This window comes from Mustela nivalis (genome assembly GCF_964662115.1).
Source record: "Mustela nivalis genome assembly, chromosome: 4".
NCBI classification, from domain to species: Eukaryota; Metazoa; Chordata; class Mammalia; order Carnivora; family Mustelidae; genus Mustela; species Mustela nivalis.
Window position 1 is genome coordinate 148,264,150 of NC_139023.1, and position 26,167 is coordinate 148,290,316.

At 45.5% G+C, this 26,167-nt stretch overlaps 1 protein-coding gene across 2 annotated transcripts in view; it reads left to right on the forward strand.

Moving 5' to 3' along the window:
* The window catches only part of SCARA3 (scavenger receptor class A member 3), a 50,932-nt gene that overhangs the window by 21,005 nt on the left and 3,760 nt on the right, over nucleotides 1-26,167 (forward strand). For both annotated transcript variants that reach the window (XM_082726836.1, XM_082726837.1), the window contains exons 4-5: nucleotides 3,010-3,108; nucleotides 4,248-5,291. In XM_082726836.1, coding sequence (XP_082582962.1) covers nucleotides 3,010-3,108; nucleotides 4,248-5,291 — 1,143 coding nt within the window. The remainder of the gene's footprint in view (nucleotides 1-3,009; nucleotides 3,109-4,247; nucleotides 5,292-26,167) is intronic.

Here is a 26,167-nt window from a genome sequence, read left to right on the forward strand (position 1 = left end):
CCAGACGATAGCTCACGGCCAGGTTCAGTCAGCCTCTGCCTTCTGGATGCTAACAGATTATGTTACATGGAGGGAACCAAATTGGCTGTCCACCATTCTGAAGTAGCAAATTGGACATCAGGGAAATTCCCCAGTCTTTTTCTGGCCAGGCCTCACGGGGCCTCAGCTCTCTGCACCCGCAGGACCATGAATAAAGCTCCAGCAGCCACAGGCTTGAGCCCAGAGAGGAACACAGGCACCGACGCCCTTCAGCGGGTATGGGCGGTGATGGGGTGCCCACCAGGTGCCAGGCATTGTCACCTACATGACATCTACAAATCATCTCAACGAGCCCTGAAATGGAAGGCCGGCCTCATTCCATGTATCTGGGAAGGTGAAAGGATTTGCCCCAAGTGTTTGGGCTATCTTTCACCCAGAGTGAATGAGCAGAAGATCATAATAACTGGGGGGTAAGGAGAGCATTTGCAGAATCCAGGGAGAAAGATGAGCTTCCTTTTTGTTTTTGCCTCCAGCCTGGTTGTCCCAAGTCCCTAGAGCAGAACTGGCACATCCTGACCTGGTTGGCAGGTGCTCAGTAATACTCGTCAAATAGAGACTAGAGATTTGGGAGTATATATGCAGACAGTTGTAGTCAAGGTATTATGGTCGGGACTGAGGATAAAGTCTGGAGGTTGAGTAGAATCTGTCTTCCTCAAAGGTACTTGGAAGTTCAACTTACTCCTTTAATCGGGTACCTGTTGCATGCATACTATAAGCCGAGAACTGCATTAGGCATGGGGCTTATACTGCTTCATAAAACATGGGCCCTGTTTATGGAGCTCATAATCTAGAGCAAGGTTTGGCAGACTGCCTGTAAAGGTTTCGGTAGTAAATTTTTTAGGATTTACGGGCCACACATGGTCTTTGTCAAAACCACTCTGCCGTTGTAAAGCAAAAGCAGCCAGACACAATATGTATGTACTAAATGGAGATGGCTTTGTTCCAACAAAGTGACCTTGGGTCAGATGCGACATATAGATCCTGCTTTGCCAGCCCTTAGCCTAGACCAATAATCTATGAACCTTTTTTGACTGTGTACCCATTGGTAAAAAGTTTGATTTAAAATGTATCAAAAAAGTAGATGGGTTGATGAACAGATAAAAAGGTAAAATGGCAGATGTACAATGAAGTGAATACAAGTAAAATGTTAATTATAGAATGTAGTTAGTAGACACACGACTTCCAGTTGTACAAGTAAGACAGTCACTGTCCAAGCTTTGATTCCTCTGCTTGAAAATGTTTATACTTAAATATTTGAAAAGAAAAAAAAAACAATCATCTTACACTTGTGAAATACGCCTATTTATTTATAAATTACACATATGTTCTCTTTATAGTATACGTTATAAGACAATTTTGAAAAGATGAGAAAAAAAAAATCTAAAAAATAAGGAAAATGGTAAACAAAAAATATGTAATTATGGATCATGAAACGCTCAGTGAAGTGAACAGGGTGAATTATATGAATGAACTTGGCTATTGGCTTGGGGGTAGACTTTACAAAGCATTAGGATATGAATCAAAGTCATTCAGAGTCTCTACACCTCTGTTCCCCGCCATCTATATAAGAAATTTTAATTTGGGGGAGACTCAAATGGAATAATAAATACTATAAACTCTAGGTGCTGGTGAAATAGAAGGGCACTGAACTGTTCCTAGGGTCTCTCACTATATCACTGCTGCTAATTAAGTCTCAGCAGTTCTGAGATATACAATGTTAATGAAAGCCCAGAGATTCAAAACAAAATGGAATCATGGAATTTTGGAGCTGAGAAGAACATTGGAAGTCATCTAGCTTCATACTTTCCTTTTACAGATGATTCAGTTGAGCTGCAGAAAAATTAACTGCCTTGCCTGAAGACACCCAAAAGATCTGAGGCAAATGTGGACCAGAAATTATATTCCCCAGCTTTCTTGGTAGATCTGTTTCTACCCCCACACTTACTTTCATAGGCTCTGTGGGAAACATCCATCTACTCCGTCCTCTCCTCTTACCTCCCTGTCTAGCCAGGCACTTGCTAGAGAAAGCCAGGGATCCTGTTGATGCCCAGATGTTCTCTAAACCCAGGCTAGCACTGACCCCTAAGAAGCTGGTATAAACCAGTAAAACCTTTCCTAGGGGTCACTTTGGCAACATGTGTCCAACTCCTTAACCCATTAATTCTGCTTCAAGCAATTTATCCTATGAGAATAACCATATACATAAAACCATCAAATATAAGGATTATTTCTAGGAATAACTGTTACTCATATATACCCACCAAGTTTTATTTGTAGACTCAGAAGTGTCCGCCAAGCACAAGGGACTTTTATACAATTGCTGAGTCATTTATACAGAGTATGATACAGGCATTAAAAGTAATGATCCTAAAGTGATTTAAACCTCAATAGGAAAATGTCCATGACATTATATCAGTGAAGAAAATTGGAAGAAAATAGATGAAATAGTCCAAACATTCCGGGTTCCTGTTGTTGTTTTCTAAAAAAGTATACATAAATCTATGTAGCTACAGAATGGTTATAGAGATAAGAGTCCAACAGATACACGAAGATATTGATGGCTATTGTCTCTCAGTCGTAGGATTAAGAATAACTTTTATACTCTTTTTGTATTTTCTTCTTAATTTTCCTTATTCTATTCTATCCTGTGGTCAGACCTAGTTTTAAATGTGGAGGTGGATACACGCGTGCGCACACACACACACACACATACATATATACACACGAGTATATATATCCATACATAGAAACACTTAAGGGAGCTATTTAGATGTAGATCTGTGTTTTTAAGGAATGTGTGACAAACTCTGGCCATAAGAAGCATCTTCCCTTCCCACCACTGAAAAGCCCCATAAAAGGGTGAATGGTTTTGGTGGCAGAGAGGTTGATAAAAACACCTTCTCGACAAATGACTGCTGTTTCTCTGAGCTAAGACCCTGCCCCATCTTCTCATCTGTATTTCCCATACAGTTTTCAGGAAAGTGGACTCTCTCTCAGAAGACATCTCCCTGGCCCAGGCCATTTATGACAAGAAACTTTTGTCTATGCAGGAAAACCTCCAAGGACTGGGTAAGTGTCCCATGTCCAGATGTGCACATGAGTATGATGGAATACCAGTAATAATGGGGGAGGGCTGAGTGCTCCCTCGGGCCATGGTGGCCTGAAATAGGACATCCTTCACCAACCTTTGAGACACAAGGGAAAAGACAGCTATGACTCCCTGCCTCCTTGTCCATTCAAAGAGGACTGCTGCCCTGAGATCCACCCAGGTCTGGAGCCAAGTGTTCTATGTGGTACAGATCTAGCCCGAGCCTACAGGTAGAGAAGGAACCCAAAGAAAGTCCGTTCCTCAGTCATTCTCATGTATCTGAGATTATGATTATTTTAAAAAGATTTATGTATTTATTTGAGAAAGAAAGAAAGCACTAGTGCATGCAGGCGAGGGACAGAGAGAAGGAAAGAGAGACAAGCAGACTCCCTGCTGAGCAGGGAACCCAATGCAGGGCTGCATCCCAGGACCCTGAGATCATGACCTGAGCCAAAATCAAGAGTCAGATGCTTAACCAACTGAGCCACCCAGCCACCCTGAAATTATTTTTAAGATCTTCCATAGCTTCTTGACAAGTCTACCCTACCCTACCATATGCTACCAAGTCATGATTCTATCTCCTGCTTTAACCAGGGATCTTCTCGTTCCAAGACTGAGACAGAAGGAGCCACAATAGAAAGGGTAGAGGAGGTCAACCATGACAGAAAGATAAAGTACTAGCTGAGTGATAAATTTGGCAAACCTCTTCTCTGTGCCTCATTTCTCATCTGTCACAGGGAGAAATAATCCCCGTACCATCTTTCCCCCATAAGTTCATCGATAATAAGTACAAAAATATTTGGAGAAATTTTAAGATAAAATGTAAATGGGTGGTTCTTGGCAACCTTAGAAAAGTTATGAAGCAATATTCTCAAGAATTCAGTGGCGAGATGGAAAAAATGTCCCCAGTTCTATATTTTATGTCATAGTAAAGACATTTGGTAAAATAATATTTCATAGAGATGGTAAGGCTTTTTCAAAAGGTTTTCATAGCAGGCTTAGGATAGGAAGAGGGATCAGGAAGCCACTTGACAATCCATTATGCTCTGAAATATATAAAGAAGCAACTTTCGTCCCATGATCCTTCAGCAACTTAAAATGTTGTCCCTTTCCCCTGAAGATCTGAAAGCCCCAAACAACTGTTCTTTCTGCCACGAGGCTGGGCAGCTGGAGCAAGAAATCAGAAAACTGCAGGAGGAGCTGGAGGGAATTCAGAAGATGCTCCTGGCCCAGGAGGTACAGCTGGACCAGACCTCTCAGACCCACGAGCTGCTCTCCACCACCAGCAGTCAGATCTCCCAGGAGATGGGCAGCTGTTCCTTTTCCATCCACCAGGTCAACCAGTCTCTGGGGCTCTTTCTTGCCCAGGTGAGAGGCTGGCAGGCCACCACGGCCGGCCTGGACCTCTCTCTGAAGGACCTTACCCAGGACTGCTATGACGTCAAGGCTACAGTCCACCAGATCAACTTCACTGTGGGGCAGACCTCAGAGTGGATCCACGGGATCCAGCGCAAGACTGATGAGGAGACCCTGACCCTCCAGAAGATGGTCACCGACTGGCAGAACTATACCCGGCTCTTCAGCGGCCTGCGCACCATCTCAGCCAAGACCGGAGAAGCGGTCAAGAACATCCAGGCCACCCTGGGGGTCTCCTCGCAGCGCATCAGCCAGAATGCTGAGAGCGCGCACGACTTGGTGCTGCAGGTCATGGGCCTGCAGCTGCAGCTGGATAACATCTCGTCCTTCCTGGACGACCACGAGGAGAACATGCACGATCTGCAGTACCACACCCGCTATGCCCAGAACCGCACTGTGGAGAGGTTCGAGACGCTGGAAGGACGCATGGCTTCACACGAGATCGAGATCAGCACCATCTTCACCAACATCAATGCCACCGACAACCACGTGCACAGCATGCTCAAGTACCTGGATGACGTGCGGCTCTCCTGCACGCTGGGCTTCCACACGCACGCCGAGGAGCTCTACTACCTGAACAAGTCTGTCTCTCTCATGCTGGGCACCACAGACCTGCTCCGGGAGCGTTTCAGCCTGCTCAGTGCGCGGCTGGACTTCAACATCCGCAACCTCTCCATGATCGTGGAGGAGATGAAGGCTGTGGACACGCAGCATGGAGAAATCCTTCGCAACGTGACCATCGTAAGAGGTAAGAGCCAGACCTGGACCACATCTGCTACAGAGCTCCCAGAGGGCCGTGGTAATCTCGCCTGACACAGAAGTTTCCAGCAAAAATCTCGGTAGGCTCATACAATCCGGTAGCAAATGCCTAGCGCAACTGGAAGCTTTAAAAAACACAGTAAGTCCCCCCACCCCGCCGTTATCTGTGGTTTCATGCTCCTAATGACCTCCTCTGAAGGTCAGTGGTAGCCTAATGCTACATCGCAGTGGCTGAGTCCTTCACCGCTATTCTTCTCATCACTTAGGCATTTTATCACCTCAGGGCATCACAAGAAGGGCAAATGCAGTATTGGAGATATTTTGAGAGGAGACAATATTCATGTAATGCCTATCTTATGTATTAAACTTTATCATAGGAAAGTATATATAGGAAAAAGCAGGCTGTGTAGGGGGTTCTTGGAACATAGCCATCGCAGATAAGGGAAGACTACTGTACTTACAAACCTCTTCGTAAAGATGCTGGGGCTCCTAACTTTGCCTGCCATACAAAACTGGATTTTCATATGTGGATTTGTTTGATCTGGTCTACACAGAGAAATAGGCAGCCCTCGTCTTGGAAACTCTGTTTTCTCATTTTCTCCCTTCCCACCCGATCGCAGGGGCGTACAGCCACCTGTCCCTCGGGATGCCCATCACTCTGATGTTATCTTATACTCTCATCTCACCCCTAAATTAGCCAGAGTTCTCCAGAAAAACAGAACCTATGAGAGAGAGAGAGAGAAACTATTTTAAAAATTGGCTCATGTAATGAAGGAGGCCAGCAAGTCCAAAATCTGCTCAGCTAATGTCCCGGTTTGAGTCGGAAGGCCAGAAGCTGCTGTAGAACAGGAGGAAGTGTTGGGACAGTGTGAAGACTACCAGGCAGGAGAATTCTCTGTTACTTACGGAAGGGTCAGTCTTTGGTTTTATTTAGGTCTTCAACTGCTTAGATGAGGCCCAGCACATTAGGAGAGCAATCTATTTTACTCAGTACCAGTTTAAAATGTTAGTCTCATCCAACACCCCTGCAGACACAACCAGAATAATGTTTGACCAAATGTCTGGCCACTCTGTGGTCCAGTCCTGTTGACACATAAAATTAACCTCCACAGATCAACTTGGCACCCATGCACATATCCTTAAATCATACTTAATCTCCAAATAGGGATACTAAGAAGGTTACAATTCTGCCTAATACTCATGATGTGAGTATCCTGTGTACAACCAAAACCACACTAACCCTTTCCCCAGAAAAGAAGGTAAAGTCCTTGAGAGATATTTACTTTTCCCTTTGATATCTCATAATTTAAATACTATGACATAAAGTTAACAATATTTAAATCCTGTGGTATAAAGTCAATTTATTTTATGTTTTATGTTACATGATAAGAGGATAAGAAAGGGAAGAAAGCAAAAATACTTGCTCTATGCATTTATATTTATATATTTATAACAGGCCAAGGAGGAAATACTCTTGACAAGGAGTACATGGTCATGACTGTTATTTATAACGTCCTTCTTCTATGACCCATGTGTATTTTCTTTGTCCTCAGCAAGGCCCTCAGCTGGTTGTTCTTTACCTGGTAAGGTGATCCAAACCTTCATTCCCGATCTAAGGTCCTACCTAGATTGGACTGGACTATTGTAGTTTTCCATTGTATTTATTTCAGGACCTTCTGTGGGATCTTCTGAATTCCAGACATGCTCTTCCTTACCTCCATTGTAGAGTAGTGGTCCATTTTCTCCTTGGTAGTCAGGATCAGCCACCCCAATCAGCACAATATCTTCTTCCTTGACTACTAATTCAGAAGTCTGAGAAGCCCAAACTGACCAGGCAGCAGTCTTAACTTCCAGTTCAATGGAGTCATTGTTGTATCCCTGGCAGAAACATTCCTTCCTTTCGAGCTAAGATCTCTAAGCCAGCAGAGCATAAGGTTGTGGGAATAAGAAGCAAACATTTTGCTGGTAGGTCACCAGGGGTGATAGTGGGTGGTATCTTTCTCATCTCCACCCCTTGATCCCAGTTCCAGTGAATCTTTGCTATCAGAGAAATAGCACCATATATATTGGACACTAATTCAGACCGTATACAGCCCTGCAAGATATTGCCACCTAGCTAGCTCAGGAACTGAGTGTTCAAAGGACAATTCAATCTTCTGTCAAGCCAGCTGTTTCAGGGTGGTAAGGACCATGGTCACACCAGTGAATTCCATGATCATGGGTCCGTTGTTGTACTTCATTTGCTGTAAAGTGGTTTCCTTGATCAGAAGCAATGCTACATTGGAATATCAGGGAATACCATGATGACGGATAATGCATTCTGTATGGCATTTTTTGGCACAAGCACTTCATGCAGGGAGGGCAAATGCATATCCAGAGTAAGTTCCTATTCCAGCAGGGAAAAAACATTGCCCCTTCCATGATGGAAGCAGTCCAGTGTAATTAACCTGTCAGCTCGTAGCTGGCTGATCACCCTGTAGAATGGGGCCATACTGGGGATTTGCTGGTGGTCTCTGCTGTTGGCAAATTAGGGACTTGGTGGGAGCCATGGCCAGGCTGGCCTTGGTGACTGGAGGGCCATGTTGCTGACCCTGTGCACAAAATCCATCCCTGCCACCAGCACCACTTTGTTCATGAGCCCATTGGGGGATGACAGGGGTGACTGGAGAAGAAGGCTGACTAGATACTGTGACTATCTCACATTATAGGTCATGCTATATCCACTTGATTGTTAGAATCCACCCCTGCTGAGCTCACCCTTTGGAGAATATTCACAGAGGACACAAATGTCTTCATCCTTCAGCGAGGATTATTCACATAACTCTTCCCCAAATTTTCTTGTCACCAGTTTTCCAGTCGTGTTTCTTCTAAGTCCCTGACCATCCAGCCAAAGCATTGGCCACAGTTGTAAACTAGGCCAGAATCTTCTCTTCCTTCACCAGCTGGTCATAGGGAACTCCCCATAATTCCATAGGTGCAGGCTGGGAGAGAGATGGTAGTATAGTAGAAGTAGGGACCATGGCTATTGGGCCACTTTATCCTGTAACTTAACTTGTGCATTCAGGGCCTGCTCAGGCCTGATTACATATATACCACTTCCATTGGATGACGGAATGTGTCTCTGTATGCCCAGCTTTGTAACTCAGTGGGTCAGGAAGTACCCAGTTCAGATGGGCAACTCGGGTGTCATGGTAACTTGGTGGCCCATGGCTAGCATCTGGTCTCTACCCAAACCCTAACACAGCCCAAGAGCTTTTTCTCGACAGGAGAATAGTGTGACCCACGGAGGATGGCATGGCTTTGCTCCAAAATCCGAAGGATCTATAGTGTAGTTCATTTATAGGGGTCTCCCAAAGGCCCCATACAGCATCCCTACCATCACTGCCATGTTAAACACCATTGGGTCTGCAGGATCATATGGCCCAAGGGGCAAAGCAGCTTACCCCATAGCCCAGACCTGTTGCAGAGCCTTCTCTTGTCCTGGGTGCCACGCAAAGCCAGCACCTTTTCAAGTCACTCAGTAAATGGGCTGGAGTAACACACCCAAGTGAGGAAGATGTGTACATTGCCCCCACTAGGCATGCCTCTTTTTTCATTGTAGGAGGGGCCAAATGAAAGTTTAATCTTCACCTTAGAAGGGATATCTCAACATGCCCACATCTCTGGACCACTAAGAATTTTACTAAGGTAGAAAGCCCTTGAAATTTTTTTTTAAATTTATTTGAGAGAGACAGAGGAAGCATGAGCAGAGAGAGGGAGAAACAGGCTCCTCACTGAGCAGGGTTCGATCCCAGGACCCTGAAATCATGATGTGAGCGCAAGGCAGATACTAAACCGACTGAGCCATTCAGGTGCCTCAAAGACACTTGAATTTTTGTCATATTTATATCCCCCCTGACACATAAATGTCTTGCAAAGAGCAAGCTACTACTTACTCACTCACTAGGTTCAACTGGTATGATATCATCAGTGTCATGGAAAGGAGATCAAGTTCCCTGTGAACTGAAGTATGACATAGAACTGGAGCAGTGAGATCCCCTGAGGCCAGACAGTGAAGGTGTATTGCTGGTCTTGTCAGCCGGAAGCAGACTGCTTCTAGAGGGCCTTATGAACAGGTATGGAAAAACAACAACAACAACAACAACAAAACAATTCCCAAATCAATAGCTGCATCCCAGGGATGTGTTAATTTTCTCAGGCCATGAAACTGCATCTGGTACAGCAGCCACCAGTTGGAATCAACCTTGTTCGGCTTATGAAAATTCACTGTCGCCAAGGTCCACCTGTCCTCTGCACTGGCCAAGTCAGCAAATTTCAAGTTCTTGGTGGGGGCACTCACCTCTGCAGTCCCTCCAGGAATGCAGGATTGCATTGGTTTTAGTATTTTCCTAGGTAGAGGCAGTGCCTCTTGGCCTTTCCACCATAATATCCCTTACTCCATGGATCAAGGAACCAATGTGAGGTTCTGCCAGATTCTCAGCATGTCTGTTCCAGTTATGCAATGCAGAACCACGGAAACAACCACAGGATGGATTCAGGGGTCCACTGGACTTCCTGTGAGATGGACCTCAGTTAAAACCCCATTGATCACCTGACCTCCATAAGCCCCCAGCTCAGACTGGAGGGCCACAGGGGGATTGGGGTCTCCCGGAATCAGTGTCCATTCAGAGCTAGTGTGTGGTCGTTCCCCAAAAGGCTGATTATTTCCTTTTCCCTAGTGCACAGTTATCTTGGTAAAAAACTATAGGTCCTTTTGGGAAAGGCTGGGAAAATTAATATAAATATTTGGTGTGTACTGGGGTCCTTCCTCAAGGGTACCCAGCTTCCCTTTCATCTAAGTCATTTTGGGTTTGTAAACTGCCTCAAGTCTGAGGAGAAGCCATGACTGTTTTTAAAATTCAGATAGACTTTTGTTCACTTGACCTAGAATTTCTCTGCTTATTCAGAATAAGTAAGAATTTAGTAGGCTTCCTATCTATTTCACCTCTAGGCACACTATGACCAACTAGCCAATACCATGGGTCTGTGCATGTCAGCCTATCCCCATCACTGCACTGACTCTGCTATCTATTATGGTACCCAGGCTCTCCTTGCCTTAGGCAGTTGAGTGCCACAATTAGGTATTTGCCACCCCAGGATCCAATTACTGTCATTGTGGTTTGTTTCCCAGTTTGGAGACTGCAGTTCTCCCTGCAAAGTCTGGCCTACAAAGAATGATCATAGAGCTCTTCAAGGATTCTAAGACTCTCCTCACAGGTTTATTTCTCATAGTCATGGTGAAAGTCATGTCTTCTGGATCTTCCCAGGGTGGGTGAGTGGGTCTCAGAGGATAAACCCACTCCAAAATCCCACCCTCCCTGTCTTTGGATCCCTTTCTTTACATGAAATCAAGGCAGACCCAGTATTTTTCACTCACTCCCTGTGGGTCTTTTTGCCCATGCTTCAGCCAATGAAACAAACAAACTGTTAGACTCTTTGTAACTCCCCAAGATGCAACATTATTTAGAAAATCTCTGCTTAGTCAGCCCCTGTGAATGAATTTTGCCTGATCCAACATTATGTTTCTTCCACCATTATCCCACACCTTTAGTATTCACTACCACAAGTAGTCCCCAGATATCTATCTGTACGAATTAGAAAACTCAGGTAATTCTTTTGGAGTATAGCACACCTCCTTGTGGGCCATTACTTTACCTCATTGTTAGGGTCCTGCTGAGAACTGAGTCTAGTTATAGGTCTAGAAGCAAAGAGGGATGGGGAGGTGGGTTCTCAGGAGAATCGGCATTGTCTTGCTTGGCAATGGGGGAGGCCACTGTCCTCTCCTCAGGCAAGGCAGGTTCAGACACAGGTTGAGAGGTCATTTTTTAAAAGATTTATTTGTTTATTATTTATATATATAGAGAGAGTACAGTGGGGAGAGGCAGAGGGAGAGGGAGAATCTCGAGCAGACTCCCCTGCTGAGTATGGAGTCCAATGAGGGGCTGAGTCCCACAATCCTGAGATCATGATCTGAGTCAAAAATCAAGAGTCAGATGCTTAACTGAGTAGCCCAGGTGCCTCAGGAAGTCACTTATACTGAGGGTGGAGAAACTGCTTCCACTGCCAAAGATGACTTATCATAATTTAGGGGTCCAGTGTCCCCAGATCCATTAGGGTCTTCCCATATACCCCCAATCCAACTTTCAGGATCTCATTCCTTCCCAGTCAAAGCCTTTATTTTAACAGTAGACTCCCCGGGAAGCTGGGAATTCGACCTGCATTGTAATTCAGCCAGTCACAGGATAAGGTATGTTAGATTTTCAACAATTTCATCCCTTTAGCTACAGGAGATAAGGGCAGACATAGATTGCAGGTCATTTATGTAACACTTGCGCTGGGAATTTGAATCCCAAGCCCAACCTTTTCTTTCCCCACTTTGTCCAGTAACACTAGGAGCAACCAATCCTCATTATACTCATTATTTTGATAAAAAGTGTTTGAAAGTATCATACACATGGGCACCCAGACCCTTGCCTCTCATAAGTGGTTCATGAGGAGTCCCCAGTACTTTTCATTTCTCTATTATCACATATGCCTTGGACCATTAGACTGCCTTTACTACTTAGAAATAAAGTCATTAGCATCTTTAAATCTTAGATTAGAGAGTCAATTCCAGAAACCCCAGATCAACTTAGAAAACTCATGTTTAATATTGTGTTCCTTTAAAAATCACTCTTGGTACCAAAATCTATATTGGCCTGGGTTCTCTGGAGAAACAGAACCAACCAACAGGATAAATATATCCTGTGTCCATTAAGATCGCTGAAAAGAGATATTGATTTACTATAAGGAATTGAAGGAGTTGGCTCACACATTATAGAAGCAAGGAAAGCCCAAAATCTGCAGTGTGAGTCAGCAAACAGGAGACCTGAAGAGCCAATGGTTGCATTATATTCTGAGTCCAAAAATCTGAGACCCAGGAGAGCTGATGGTGTCATTGCAGTCTGAAGGCTGGCAGGGTCAAGAGCCAAGAAAAGCCAGTGTTTCAGTTCAAACCCAAAGGCAGGAAAGAGCAGATGTCCCAGTTTGAAGTAGTCAGACAGGTGGAGTTCCCTTTTAGCCTTTCTGTTCCATTAAGGCCTTCAACTGATTGAATGAGACCCACCCACATTGGGGATTTATTCAGTCTACTGATTCAAATTTTAATCTCATCCAAAGACACCCTCACAGGCATACCCAGAATAACGTTTGACCAAATATCTGGGCACTTCATGGCCTAGTCAATTTGACATATGACATTAATATGAGAAAGAGGGAAGAATAAGTTAGGTATAATAGAGTCAGCAGAAGGTGAGCAGAAGAGTTCCAGGTGGAGGGAGCAATACATGCAAAGGTCCTGGGGAAAGCGTAGGGCATATACATTATTTTCTTTAATGCCCAGGATCTCTGAAACTGTGAACCCAAAAAGCCCGCAGTGAAGAACTAGATGCCACATGAGGTCTAGCCAGGCTCACACACCTATCAAGGAATGGAAACAAGATTCAAATTCAAGGAAGTTGAGATCCAAAGTCGCAAGCTGTCTTGAATGGCCTTCTCCTTTCCTTCTCCCCAGGCTGTTCCGTGTCTTTGCTGTGGGCTTTTCCTGTCTACTCCCCATCAGTTTCCCCAGCAAGGGGCTGACCTCATCTTCCCCTCAGGGTACCTCCATCCCCACCTTACCCCTAGATTCCATATCAAAGGAGGTTTCCCTGGCCCACTCCTTCAGTTCACTTGAAATGCTCTATGGCTTCTGCTTATGAGAAGTTCATTGTGAAATGAGGACTGTATTCATCTGCTCAGGCTGCTGATGCAAAGTATTTACTGACTAGGAGGCTTAAAGAACAGAAATGTATTGTCTCACAGTTCTGGAGGCCAGAGTCTGATATCAAGGTTGGTCCCTTCAGAGGGCTCTGAGCCTCTATTCTAGGCCTTGGCTTGTAGGTGGCCAGCTTCACCCTGGGTCTCTTCATCTTCTCTCTGTGTATGTCTTTCTCAGTTTCCAGTTTTCCCTTTTCAGAAAGATACCAGTCATATTGGATTTGGGGTTACCTAGTGGCCGCATTTAAAATTGATTCAGTGAAGACTCTGTCTCCAAGGAAAGTCTTATTCCAAGGTACTGGAATATGAATTTTGAGGGGACCCAATTCAATCCCTAACAAATACTATTACTTTTTCATTCTACTTCTTCACAGCAGTAGACCCAACAGTTTTTGTCTTGCAAAAGAGTCCAAAAGAACTCCTAATCGGGATTCTTTTACATTAGGAATCTGGATGGCTATACCCAGGTTCCCTGAACCCTTCCTGAGGAAGCATGTGTCTTGATGGGAAGAATGTTCAACCTGCAAATATAACTAGTCTTGCCTGTAGATAAAAGAATTAGTTAGCTACTGAGATATGGCAGTTCCAGAATTTATGGTTTGCAGTTTGGGGGCCAAACACCTAGGGAGCTCCAAGGATGAAGAAGGCTAGAAGCCTCAGGAAGAAGGGAGGGTCCCATGATCCTAGACAGCTCTGTTCTCTCTGCAGAGCACAGACTTGGAACCAGCCTCTATTTTGCTTTAACATTTAATCTCAAACATATATTGCCCTTATTTTATATTAGTGAGCACTTCTACTGACACTAGGGTTTTGTTTTTTTTATTTACTCTAGTTTGGTGGTGTTGGGTGGGGGTAGGTCTTGTTTGCCTGCTGTCATATTTTTGCAACAAAGCCGGGTACTGAGTGTTTCTTGGGTAACGGAAATCTTCCCTCAGTATTTTACCTAAAATATGTATCTCTAGGATACAACCTCTAGGATGCGTTTTTCCAGCAAAGGCCTTACTAGGTAGTTCTTGTGGTTCATTCTCTGGTCATTTTGTATTTTCGTTGGATTGAGCCCAAGAACAAGTGGAATACAAAGCTTTCCCAATGTCAAAGCACATTCACACACTTTGTTTCATTTCAGCCTCAAAACCACCTTTGTATAGTAGACAGACAACATCAAGGAGTCAGTGTCTTTATTTTACAGAAAGGGGACCTGAGACTGGGGAAGGTGAAGGCACGAACTCAAGGGCACCCTATGATTTTAAAGACTGACCCCTTGTCGTGGCTCTGAGATGCACATGTCCAGTGTCCAGCCTGAAGAAGAGGCACTGAGAGCATGAGCTTGAGGATACCAAAAAAGACTTTCCTCTCAGGTCCTGCCTAGGTGTAGAGGTGCGGGCTGGAGAGTGAAGAAAGGGGTGATGATACTCAAAGTGTTGGAGGGGAGCCTCATTCTAAGTATTATCCAGTTAGAGTCATGGGAGTTTATATCTGCTCGTGTCCTGATAATGGCAGCGTTCTCATCCAAGCACCTCATCTTAGTGGGCGAGAAAGGTGGCACATTTGTTTCAGCCACTTCCAACTCTTGTTCCTGCACGTCTGTCTACATTCCTCTTGGTTTGTTAAAGCAGCAGCACATGTAAATACTTTCTCATCAGCAAGAGAATTTCAGGTACAAAATGTACATCCCTTCCTAAAGGAACTTGTTTCTCATTCTTTCCTGCACAGACAGGTGCTGCCAGCCTCTCATGTTGGAACTGGCAGTGAGGTCTCCCCCTGGCTGGAGCTCGGCTGCTCTCTAGAATACAGGGGGTAAGACAGCAGGGACCACGGCCAGCGGGGAGGTGCTGAGTGCGGACTGAAGGGCTGGACTCTTAAATGATGTGGGAGAGGAGTCTGACTTTTAAGTTTGCTCTGAGTCTGTAGACAGAATCACTTCATCGTCCCAAGCCTCTGTTGTTTGTTTTTGTTCTTCATCTGTAAGGGAAAGGATAAGACCAGCTCGTCTTTGAGACCCTTTTAGCTCCATTTGCTCAACAGAAAGCCTGTGATACTTCCGTAGTCTTTGTCCCTCCCATAAGATTGTTCCCTCTTCCTATTCTGTAGGATGATTTCTGTGTCTGTGATAGTGTCTGTGCTGGGACTGTCGCTAGGGAACTGGAGACAGGAAACCATCATTGCTTAGTAGATGAGTGACCTTGGACAAGGCTCTTGGCTACATTCAATACAGTTTCCCTCATCTACAAATAGGAACATTAATACCTGCCTTACTTATATGCTGTGGGGTAGCCATGAGTATCATTGCCAGCAATGGGTATGAACAAGTTTTTGTAAACTGTAAAAATGTGTCCCAATTTCAGGATGATTCTGAATCTAATTTGCTTGTTGATGGGCTCCTTGTCTCAATGACCCAAAACCCAGCAGAATGCCTGCCCTTGGAAGGCACTCAGGAAGCATTTGCTCAGTGAATGCATAATGAAAGCATAAACAAGGCTAGAAGCTAAGGGGGGGGGCAAGGAAGGTGACACTTGGCCTATTTTTTTCTTTTTTGAGAGAGAGAGAGAGAGAGAGAGAATGCATGCACTCAAGTGCAGAGGGGCGGAGGGAGCGAATCTTAAGCAGGCTCCACACCCAGCACAGAGCCCAACACGGGGCTCAGTGTCACCACCCTAAGATCAGGGCCTGAGCTGAAATCAAGTCAGACACCTAACCAACCGTGCCACCCAGCTGCTCTGACACTTGACCTATTTCTGACACACTCGTGCTTACTATGCATAGTCCTGGAGGACTGTTTACTAGGTCCCTACCACCTTATTGGTCTTAAACTCTGTTTATTGTCTCCCCAGCACCACTGAATGAAGCTGAACGTTCTATTTGAATTCTCTGCCCCTTCTCAATTCTTTACGGCAATTGCACACACAGCCTCCTTTCCTCCTGAATCTTGGCAGTCCTGAACTCCAGCCCTGAAGAGGCTGTTGAAAACCCAGCTTAGCTTCTCAGCCTGACAGCTGCAGCCTTCTGTCTGCCTTCTCAGGGGCTCTGCCCACATGAATCACTAATCAACAAATGCCTTGAGAAGCAGCGTGGCCAAGAGGGCCAGGCTTTCAGGGGTCTCCCTTCTCCTTGTGATTTGGCCTTTGGTCTCTCTCCGAAGACGTCAGAAGGATGTCTTGCTACTTGATCTGATGATCTGATGATTCAGATTGTTCTCCATGGGAGAAGTTCGGTCTGCTGCCATCTACTGTGTCACCGAAGTAGAAGTCCATTGTCATTGGTCATTTTTCCCGTGTTCCTCAGGTGACAACAGCCAACATCGAAAGCCCCTGACCCAAGCTAACATATTCACTGAATGGAGGGAAGCCTGAGGTGCAAGGAGGGACAGACACTTACCCAGTCATCTGATTTGTTAATATCAGACCTGGGGCCCAAACCCAGGTCCCCCAAAGGCGAGGCCAGTGCTCCTTCCATGGCACCAGCCTTCCAAGAGACGCCCTTCCCGTTTCTACTTCTTTCTGTCCTTGTAGGCTGGCCTGCGGCTTTGGACCGTGAGAGGTACTGTGGGCCCTTCCTGCCCACGCGCTACCCCACCCATGGGTGGGCCGTGTTGAGTGCTGACAGACTTGCTGCTTCTGTGCACACGCGTGCGCACACACACACACACACACTCTCTCTCTCTCTCTCACACACACACCCCTCCTTCTCCTCTGGGTTCCCGGTGCAGACCAGGAGCAGACCACCTACTTGTCCCAGACATGCAGTCAGTTGTGGCTCTATCCTAATGGGCCAGGATGGCCTAATTATAGTCTCTGGCTTCCTGGGTAATTATGGGCCTCCCCAGAACTCCAGGGTGCCCCATGCCTCTCCCCCCAACTCTGCACCTCAGCCACTGCTCCTCGGTTTCCTCCTTTGCTTTAAATGTCCCTCCACTGCCCAGAGCAGGATCCAGCCCCCCACTCCTCTGCCCTTAGCCCTACTCATACTAGGATCTGATTATGGGCTGTGTCAGGGGCACCCTGTCCTGCAGAGTGCCTCGGTCAGCCTCTGTCCACATTCCTGGCTCCTAAGCTCACCACCAAGCTATGGTTGTTTACTTCCTCCCGGCTAGACCCAGGGCCGCCGGCTCTCCCCGCTGACTGCATGATTCATGGCTGGCCCAGGAGGGACTCGCAAGGGCTCGGCTCACCTTCAGGTTCCCCTTCCCCACTTTGTGGGGACCCTCCCTCTCCTCTGGGCAGCACCAGGCAGGAGGCCCCAACAGGGGGAGGCCAGGGGGAACTGGGGGCTGAGGAAAGGGCCAGGAGCCCCCAGCCACAGTGTGATGAGGACCAGAGGCAGCAGGGTCGGGGGAGGGAGCATGGGTTTCAGGGTTTCAGGTCTGGCTTTGAATCCTATCTTTACCCCCTTCCTGCTGATGACTTTAGGCAAGCAGCCAGCCTCTGCACCCCTGTTCCTCATCTCTAGAATGGGACAGCAAGCTCAGTGTGCAGCGCTGACACGGGAGAGGCTTGGCAGACACACGTTCGCTCCTCGCATGGTCCTTCCCTTTTCCAAGAGAAGGCAGGTCACGGACATGTTAGAGTGAGCCGGGGCTGGGTGTCATAGGCACACGGACACAAGGCCGGCTCCATCCACTGGCCCTGATGAGGGCAGCGAGGGAGGCCTGGGAAGTTGTCCCAGATGAGGCCACCCTGCCTGATGTCCTCAAGGGGACTGTCTAGGGCATCCTTCTGTGTTCTCAGAGACAGGGTCAGTGGGTACAGCCACCACCAGGGGTGTGGAGAGGGAGGTGCCTCTTTCCCCTGAAGACCTCCTTCCACTCAGGCTGGGGGCTGCTGCCTCCTGGGGCAGCGAGGTGGGCACACAACACACCTTCTCTCCAGGCTCGTGGGTGCCCAACCTGCTCCATCCAGGGAAGGCTCCAGGAGCTCCCCCCGGAAGAGGAGGCTGCGGGGGTTGGTGGGCAGAAGAGAGAGCCTTTACCCTCTGCCTTCTCTCCCTTATGACTGGCATAGAGACCCTGAGAAGCCTTTGCAGCCAGCTGCTCCCAACCTTGAGCAAGAGATGAGGAGGACCCGATGAAGACAGTGGGGGAGGCGAGGCTGCGGTCCCCAGACGGAGTGAGGGGGCTCCTACTGGAGAGAGTGAGGGGGCTCCTGCTGGACCTGGAGACTGCTCAAAGCAGGGTGACCTTGTCGAGAGGAGGCTGCTCTTGCTTCTCCTGGCTTATGGCTGGAAACAGGGAGTGTGGAGCCCTCCATCTGGGAACAAGAGTGGAAGGCACAGCCATGGCTAGAAGTCAAGCAGGTGAGGAACCAGGAAGCTGTGTTCCCAGAGCAAGCAGACACTGATCCCAAAGAAGCAGGCCGGGGAACAGGGACAGAGGCAGGAAGAGGGGTCTTGGCGGAGCTCCAGGGGCCCTTCGGAACTGTCATGGGTGACTCTCAATTTTCTAGATGAGAGCTGAGCTCCCGAGTGGGCAGAACTTGCCCATCATAACTCCAGGGCCCTCTGACTCCCAGCCGCCCACCCAGCCTCCAGGGGCCTCTCCACCTCCTAAGTGCTCTGCTTTTCCAGCCTCAGCAGGCTCACATGCCGAGTCCAGAACCGGGGTGAAGACTGACCAGCGCCATGATTTTGCCAGCTCCTAGCAAGTCCTGCCAGGCAGCGGGGGGGGGGGGGGGGGTAGGGTCCCCAACATGGGTCCCTCCCTGTCCCAGGTGGTTCAGGCTGCCCCGTTACGGGCTGCAGGACAGGGAGAGGGGCTGAGCGGGGGAGGAGGGCCTCTACAAACCTGCCTCCGGGCTGCTTCCAGGCCAGGTGCCCCCTCCAGAGCCAGCCAGCCTCACCCCGGTCCCTGCCAGTGGGGTGACAGAATCCTGGCCTGTGCAGCTGGCAGGCCACGTGAGCCAAGCCCACACAGGGCACATCGCCTGTGAGGGGGAAAGTGGGCATGGGCAGGCGGGGGCAGAGAATGGCTGGAAGGTTTTTATTGGCCTTCATGGGGCTGACTCTGTCTGGGCTCCAGTTTCCAGTTTAGATCCCAGTTTAGATCTGAAAGAGGGTGGTGTCACTGACACTCTGTTCCCCAGAAACCGTCGGGGAAGCAGACACAAAGGGAGTTGGCGGCGGGGAGCTTGGGCAGCAGGTAGCATCAGCCAGGATTCACAGCCACGGTGTCTTCATCAGCTGGGGAGGAGGCCCTGGCGCCACAGACCTGGGTCATAGCCATGGGCAGGGCTCCCAGCTGCAGGATCCCTCCTCCCTGAGAGGCCCACCTGGGTTCTGGTTTCCGCTCAGGGGCCCCTGAGAATGCTGCTTCACCTCTCTGGGCTTTTTCATTGCCTCCTCTGTAAAATGGAATTGGACTGGCTCCCACCTGGCTCGAAAATGCTGGAAGTCTTTCGCAAGAGGACTGATGTAGCCGCTGCATTCTCAGGAAGAGCTGAGTCCGGGCATGAGAATTCAGCCCTCAGGCCAGCCCTGGGGGCTGCTCCCACCGCCCCTACCCAGCGTCCTTTGCAGAGACCACTGAAGAAAGCCGGGTCTTTGCTGGGCCTTTGTTGTATGGTCTTCATGAGGCCGGAGGATCCTCTTTCCTCCATGCTCCAGGCATTGAGAGATGCCTTGGGCAGAGTGGTGGCCAGACCGTGCTTTGTATTTTCAGGGTTGGTACAACTCTGGGAGGTGGTGACTTTCAGACCCACATTTTCAGAGGGATATTACGGTCCTCTGACCCCTGGCTTGGGAGCTAACCTGGGCTCTTTAAGGACAGACCACATCTTCATCTCGACTTTTCCCCCAGGCACTGGGCCAGAGTCATGTGGGAGCAGAGAGCCCTCAGCTGTGGGGGGGAGCTTTCCCTGCCATGTGCCAGGCTCCATGCCCAGGGCGGGAGATGTGAGCTGTGGCCCTCACTCTCTTGCTGGGGTTCCACAGTCTAGTTGAGTTCACCAGATAGGCACCAAGGGTTTGCTTTCACTGTACTGCACATTTTTTTTATTTTAATTTTTTAAATTAACATATAATGTATCTTTAGCCCCAAGGATACAGGTCTGTGAATCGCCAGGTTTGCATACTTCACAGCACTCACCATAGCACATACCTTCCCCAATATCCATAGGCCAACCACCATCTCCCTATCCCCTCCCCACAGCAACCCTCAGTTTGTGAGATTAAGAGTCTCATGGTTTGTCTCCCTCCCGATCTCATGTTGTTTCATTTATTCTTTTCCTACCCCCCAAGCCCCTGACATTGCCTCTCAACTTCCTCACATCAGGGACATCATATGATAATTGTTTTTTTCTGACTGACTTATTTCACTAAGCATAATACCCTCTAGTTCCATCCACGACATTGCAAATGGCAAGATTTCATTTCTTTTGATGGCTGCTTAGTATTCCATTGTATATATATATACCACCTCTTCTTTATCCATTCATCTGTTGATGGACATCTCGGTTCTTTCCATAGTTTGGCTATTCTGGACATTGCTGCTATAAACATTGGGGTGCATGTGCCCCTTTGGATCACTACATTTGTATCTTTAGGGTAAATACCCAGTAGTGCGAATGTTGGGTCGTAGGGTAGCTCTATTTTCAACTTTTTGAGGAACCTCCATGCTGTTTTCCAGAGTGGTTGCACCAGCTTGCACTCCCACCAACAGTGTAGGAGGGTTCCCCTTTCTCCGCATCCTCGCCAGCATCTGTCATTTCCTGATTTGTTAATTTTAGCCATTCTGACTGGTGTGAGGTGGTATCTCATTGTGGTTTTGATTTGTATTTCCCTGATGCCGAGTGATGTGGAGCATTTTTTCTTGTGTCTGTTGGCCATCTGGGTGTCTTTTTTGCAGAGATGTCTGTTCATGTCCTCTGCCCATTTCTTCTTTTTTATTTTTTTAAAGATTTTATTTATGTATTTGACAGAGAGAGACCACAAGTAGACAGAGAGGCAGGCAGAGAGAGAGAGGGAAACAGGCTCCCTGCTGAGCAGGGAGCCTGATGTGGGACTCGATCCCAGGACCTTGAGATCATGACCTGAGCCGAAGGCAGCGGTTCAACCCACTGAGCCACCCAGACACCCCCTCTGCCCATTTCTTGATTGGATTATTTGTTCTTTTGGTGTTGAGTTTGATAAGTTCTTTATAAATTTTGGATAGTAGCCCTTTATCTGATATGTTGTTTGCAAATATCTTCTCCCATTCTGTCAGTTGTCTTTTGGTTTTGTTAACTGTTTCCTTTGCTGTGCAAAAGCTTTTGATCTTGATGAAATCCCAATAGTTCATTTTTGCCCTTACTTCCCTTGCCTTTGGCGATGTCCCTAGGAAGAAGTCGCTGTGGCTGAGGTCAAAGAGGTTGCTGCCTGTGTTCCCCTCAAGGATTTTGATGGATTTCTTCCTCACATTGAGGTCCTTCATCCATTTTGAGTCTATTTTCATATGTGGTGTAAGGAGATGGTCCAGTTTCATTTTTCTGCATGTGGCTGTCCAATTTTCCCGACACCATTTGTTGAAGAGACTGTCTTTTTTCCATGGGACATTCTATCCTGCTTTGTCAAAGTTTAGTTGACCATAGAGTTGAGGTTCTATTTCTGGGCTTTCTATTATGTTCCATTGGCCTATGTGTCTGTTTTTGTGCCAGTACCATACTGTCTTGATGATGACAGCTTTGTAATAGAGCTTGAAGTATGGAATTGTGATGCCACCAACTTTGGCTTTCTTTTTAAACATTCCTTTGTCTATTTGAGGTCTTTTCTGGTTCCATATAAATTTTAGGATTATTTGTTCCATTTCTTTGAAAAAAATGGATGGTATTTTGATAGGGATTGCATTAAACATGTAGACTGCTTTAGGTAACATAGACATTTTCACAATATTTGTTCTTCTAGTCCATGAGCATGGAACATTTTCCCATTTTTTTGTGTCTTCCTCGATTTCTTTCATAAGTACTTTATAGTTTTCTGAGTATAGATTCTTTGCCTCTTTGGTTAGGTTTATTCCTAGGTATCTTATGGTTTTGGTGCAGTTGCAAATGGGATTTGCAATTAAGGACTGGCTTCTTAATTTCTCTTTCTTCTGTCTTGTTGTTGGTGTAGAGAAATGCAACTGATTTCTGTGCATTGATTTTATATCCTGGCCCTTTACTGAATTCCTGTACAAGTTCTAGCAGATTTGGATTGGAGTCTTTTGGGGTTTCCACATAAAGTATCATATCATCTGCAAAGAGTGATAGTTTGACTTCTTCTTTGCTGATTTGGATGCCTTTAATTTCTGACTGCTGAGGCTAGGACTTCTAGTACTATGTTAAATAGCAGTTGTACTAGTGGATATCCCTGCCGTGTTTCTGACCTCAGTGGAAAAGCTCTTAGTTTTTCTCCATTGAGAATGATATTCGGGGGCGCCTGGATGGCTCAGTGGGTTGAGCCGCTGCCTTCGGCTCGGGTCATGATCTTGGGGTCCTGGGATCGAGTCCCGCATCGGGCTCTCTGCTCAGTGGGGAGCCTGCTTCCCTCTCTCTCTCTACCTGCCTCTCTGTCTACTTGTGATCTCTCTCTGTCAAATAAATAAATAAAATCTTAAAAAAAAAAAAAAGAGAGAGAATGATATTCGCTGTGCGTTTTTCATAGATGGCTTTGATGATATTGAGGTACTTATTCTCTATCTCTACACTTTGAAGAGTTTTGATCAAGAAAGGATGCTGTACTTTGTCACATGCTTTTTCAGCATCTATTGAGAGTATCATACGGTTCTTGTTCTTTCTTTTATTAATGTATTGTATCACATTGATTTATTTGCGGATGTTGAACCAAACTTGCAGCCCTGGAATAAATCTCGCTTGATCATGGTGAATAATCCTTTTAATGTACTGTTGGATCCTCTTGACTAGTATTTTGGTGAGAATTTTTGCATCTGTGTTCATCAAGGATATTGGTCTGTAATTCTCTTTTTTGATGGGATCTTTGTTTTGTTTTGGGATCAAGGTAATGCTGGCCTCATAAATTGGGTTTGGAAGTTTTCCTTCCATTTCTATTTTTTGGAACAGTTTCAGGAGAATAGGAATTAATTCCTCTCTAAATGTTTGGTAGAATACCCCTGGGAAGCCATCTGGCCCTGGGTTCTTGTTTGTTGGGAGATTTTTGATGACTGTTTCAATCTCCTTACTGGTTATGGGTCTGTTCAGGTTTTCTATTTCTTCCTGGTTCAGTTGTGGTAGTTTATATGTCTCTAGGAATGCATCCATTTCTTCCAGATTGTCAAATTTGCTTGCATATAATTGCTCATAATATGTTCTTATAGCTGTTATTTCTTTGGTGTTGGTTCGATTCCAGACTCCTCTTTAATTCATGACTTTATTTATATGAGTCCTTTCTCTTTTCGTTTTGATAAGTCTGCCAGGGGTTTATCAGCCTTACTAATTCTTTCAAAGAACCAGCTCCTGGTTTCATTGATTTGTTCTATTGGGTTTTTTTTTTTTGGTTTCTATTTCATTGATTTCTGCTCTAATCTTTATTATTTCTCTTCTCCTGCTGGGTTTAGGCTTTCTTTGTTGTTCTTTCTCCAGCAACTTTAGGTGCAGGGTTAGGTTGTATATTTGAGATCTTTCTTGTTTCTTGAGAAAGGCTTGTATCACTATATGTTTTCCTCTCAGGACTTCCTTTGCTGTGTCCTACAGATTTTGAACCATTGTGTTTTCATTATCATTTGTTTCCATGAATTTTTTCAATTCTTCTTTAATTTCCTGGTTGACCCATTCATTCTTGAGAAGGATGCTGGTTAGTCTCCATGTATTTGGGCTCTTTCCAAATTTCCTCTTATGATTGAGTTCTAGCTTCAGAGCATTGTGGTCTGAAAATATGCAGGGAATGATCCCAGTCTTTTGGTACCAGTTGAGACCTCATTTATGACCCAGGATGTGATCTATTCTGGAGAATGTTCCATGTGCACCAGAGAAGAATGTGTATTCCGTTGCTTTGGGATGGGATGTTCTGAATATATCTGTGATGTCCATCTGGTTTAGTGTGTCACTTAAGGCCTTTATTTCCTTGTTGATCTTTTGCTTGGACGATCTGTCCTTTTCAGTGATGGGGGGTGTTAAATTTCCCTACTATTATTGTATTATTATTGATGTGTTTCTTTGATTTTGTTATTAATTGGTTTATATAGTTGGCTGCTTCCATGTTAGGGGCATAGATTTTTAAATTGTTAAATCTTTTTGTTGGACAGACCTTTTGAGTATGATATAGTGTCCTTCCTCATCTCTTATTATTGTCTTTGGCTTAAAATCTAATTGATCTGATATAAGGATTGCCACCTCAGCTTTCTTTTGATTTAGCATGGTAAATTGTTTTCCACTCCTCACTTTAAATCTGGAGATGTCTTTGGGTCTAAAATGTGTTTCTTGTAGACAGCATATTGATGTATTTTGATTTTTTTATACATTCTGAAACCCAGTGTCTTTTGATTGGAACATTTAGTCATTTACATTCAGGGTAACTATTGAGAGATATGAAATCCATGCCATTGTATTGCCTGTAGGGTGACTATTACTGTATATTGTCTCTGTTCCTTTCTGGTCTACTACTTTTAGGCTTTCTCTTTGCTTAGAGGACCCTTTTAATATTTCCTGTAGAGCTGGTTTGGTGTTCACAAATTCTTTTAGTTTTTGTTTGCCCTGGAAGCTTTTTATCTCTTCTTCTATTTTCAATGACAGCCTAGCTAGATATAGTATTCTTGGCTGCATGTTTTTCTCATTTAGTGCTCTGAATATATCATGCCAGTTCTTTCTAGCCTGCCAGGTTTCTATGGATAAGTCTGCTGTCAATCTATTATTTTTACCATTGTATGTTACAGACTTTTTGTCCCGGGCTGCTTTCAGGATTTTCTCTTTGTCGCTAAGACTTGTAAATTTTACTATTAGGTGATGGGGTGTGGACCTATTCTTGTTGATTTGGGGGGTGGGGTCTCTACACCTTCTGGATTTTGATGCTTGTTCCCTTTGCCATATTAGGGAAATTCTCTACAATAATTCTCTCCAATATACCTTCTGCTCCCCTCTCTCTTTCCTCTTCTTCTGGAACCCCAATTATTCTAATGTCATTTCATCTTATGGTATCACTCATCTCTTGAATTCTCCCCTCATGGTCCAGTAGTTGTCTCTCTCTCTTTTGCTCAACTTCTTTATTCTCTGTCATTTGGTCTTCTATATCACTAATTCTTTCTTCTGCCTCATTTATCCTAGCAGTAAGAGCCTCCATTTTTTATTGCATCTCATTAATACCTTTTTTTATTTCAGCTTGGTTAGATTTTACTTCTTTTATTTCTCCCGAAAGGGCTTTTATTTTTCCAGACTGGGTTTCTGTAATATCTTCCATGCCTTTTTCAAGTCCAGCTAGCACCTTGAGAATCATCATTCTGAATTGTAGATCTGACATATTACCAATGTCTGTATTGATTAGGTCCCTAGCCTTTGGTACTTCCTCTTGTTCTTTTTTTTTGGGGGGGGGGGGGTTCCACCTTGTCATTTTATCCAGATAAGAATATATGAAGGAGAGAATAAAATACTAAAAGGGTGGCAAAGACCCCTGGAAAATATGTGTTAACCAAATCAGAAGAGACCCCAAATCGTGGGGGGGAAGATAAGGGGTAGAAAGAAGTTAAAAAAAATTTTTTTTAGAAAAAAGAAAATATATATATTAGACTGGTGCATAGAACAGAGTCATCCACTTAATTTTGGAAGTACTTTGGTCTCTTAGAAGAAACTACCTCCCAAAACTTTAAAGAAAGAAAAACTTATACACACACACACACACAAAATAAGGGTAAACACGATGAAGGGATGGAATATGACTATAAAGATGAAAACTTAAGAAAAATTATAAGAAAGGAGTTGTTAAGAGAAATTGGTTGGAAAGAGAAAGAAAAAGAAAGTGGAGATAATTTGCTCAGGCTGGAGACTAGAACAAAGCCCTGTGCTAGATTTAGGGTATATTTTGATCAATTAGAAGAAGTTGTATCCCAAAATTTTTTAGAAGAAAAAACCCTATGTGTAT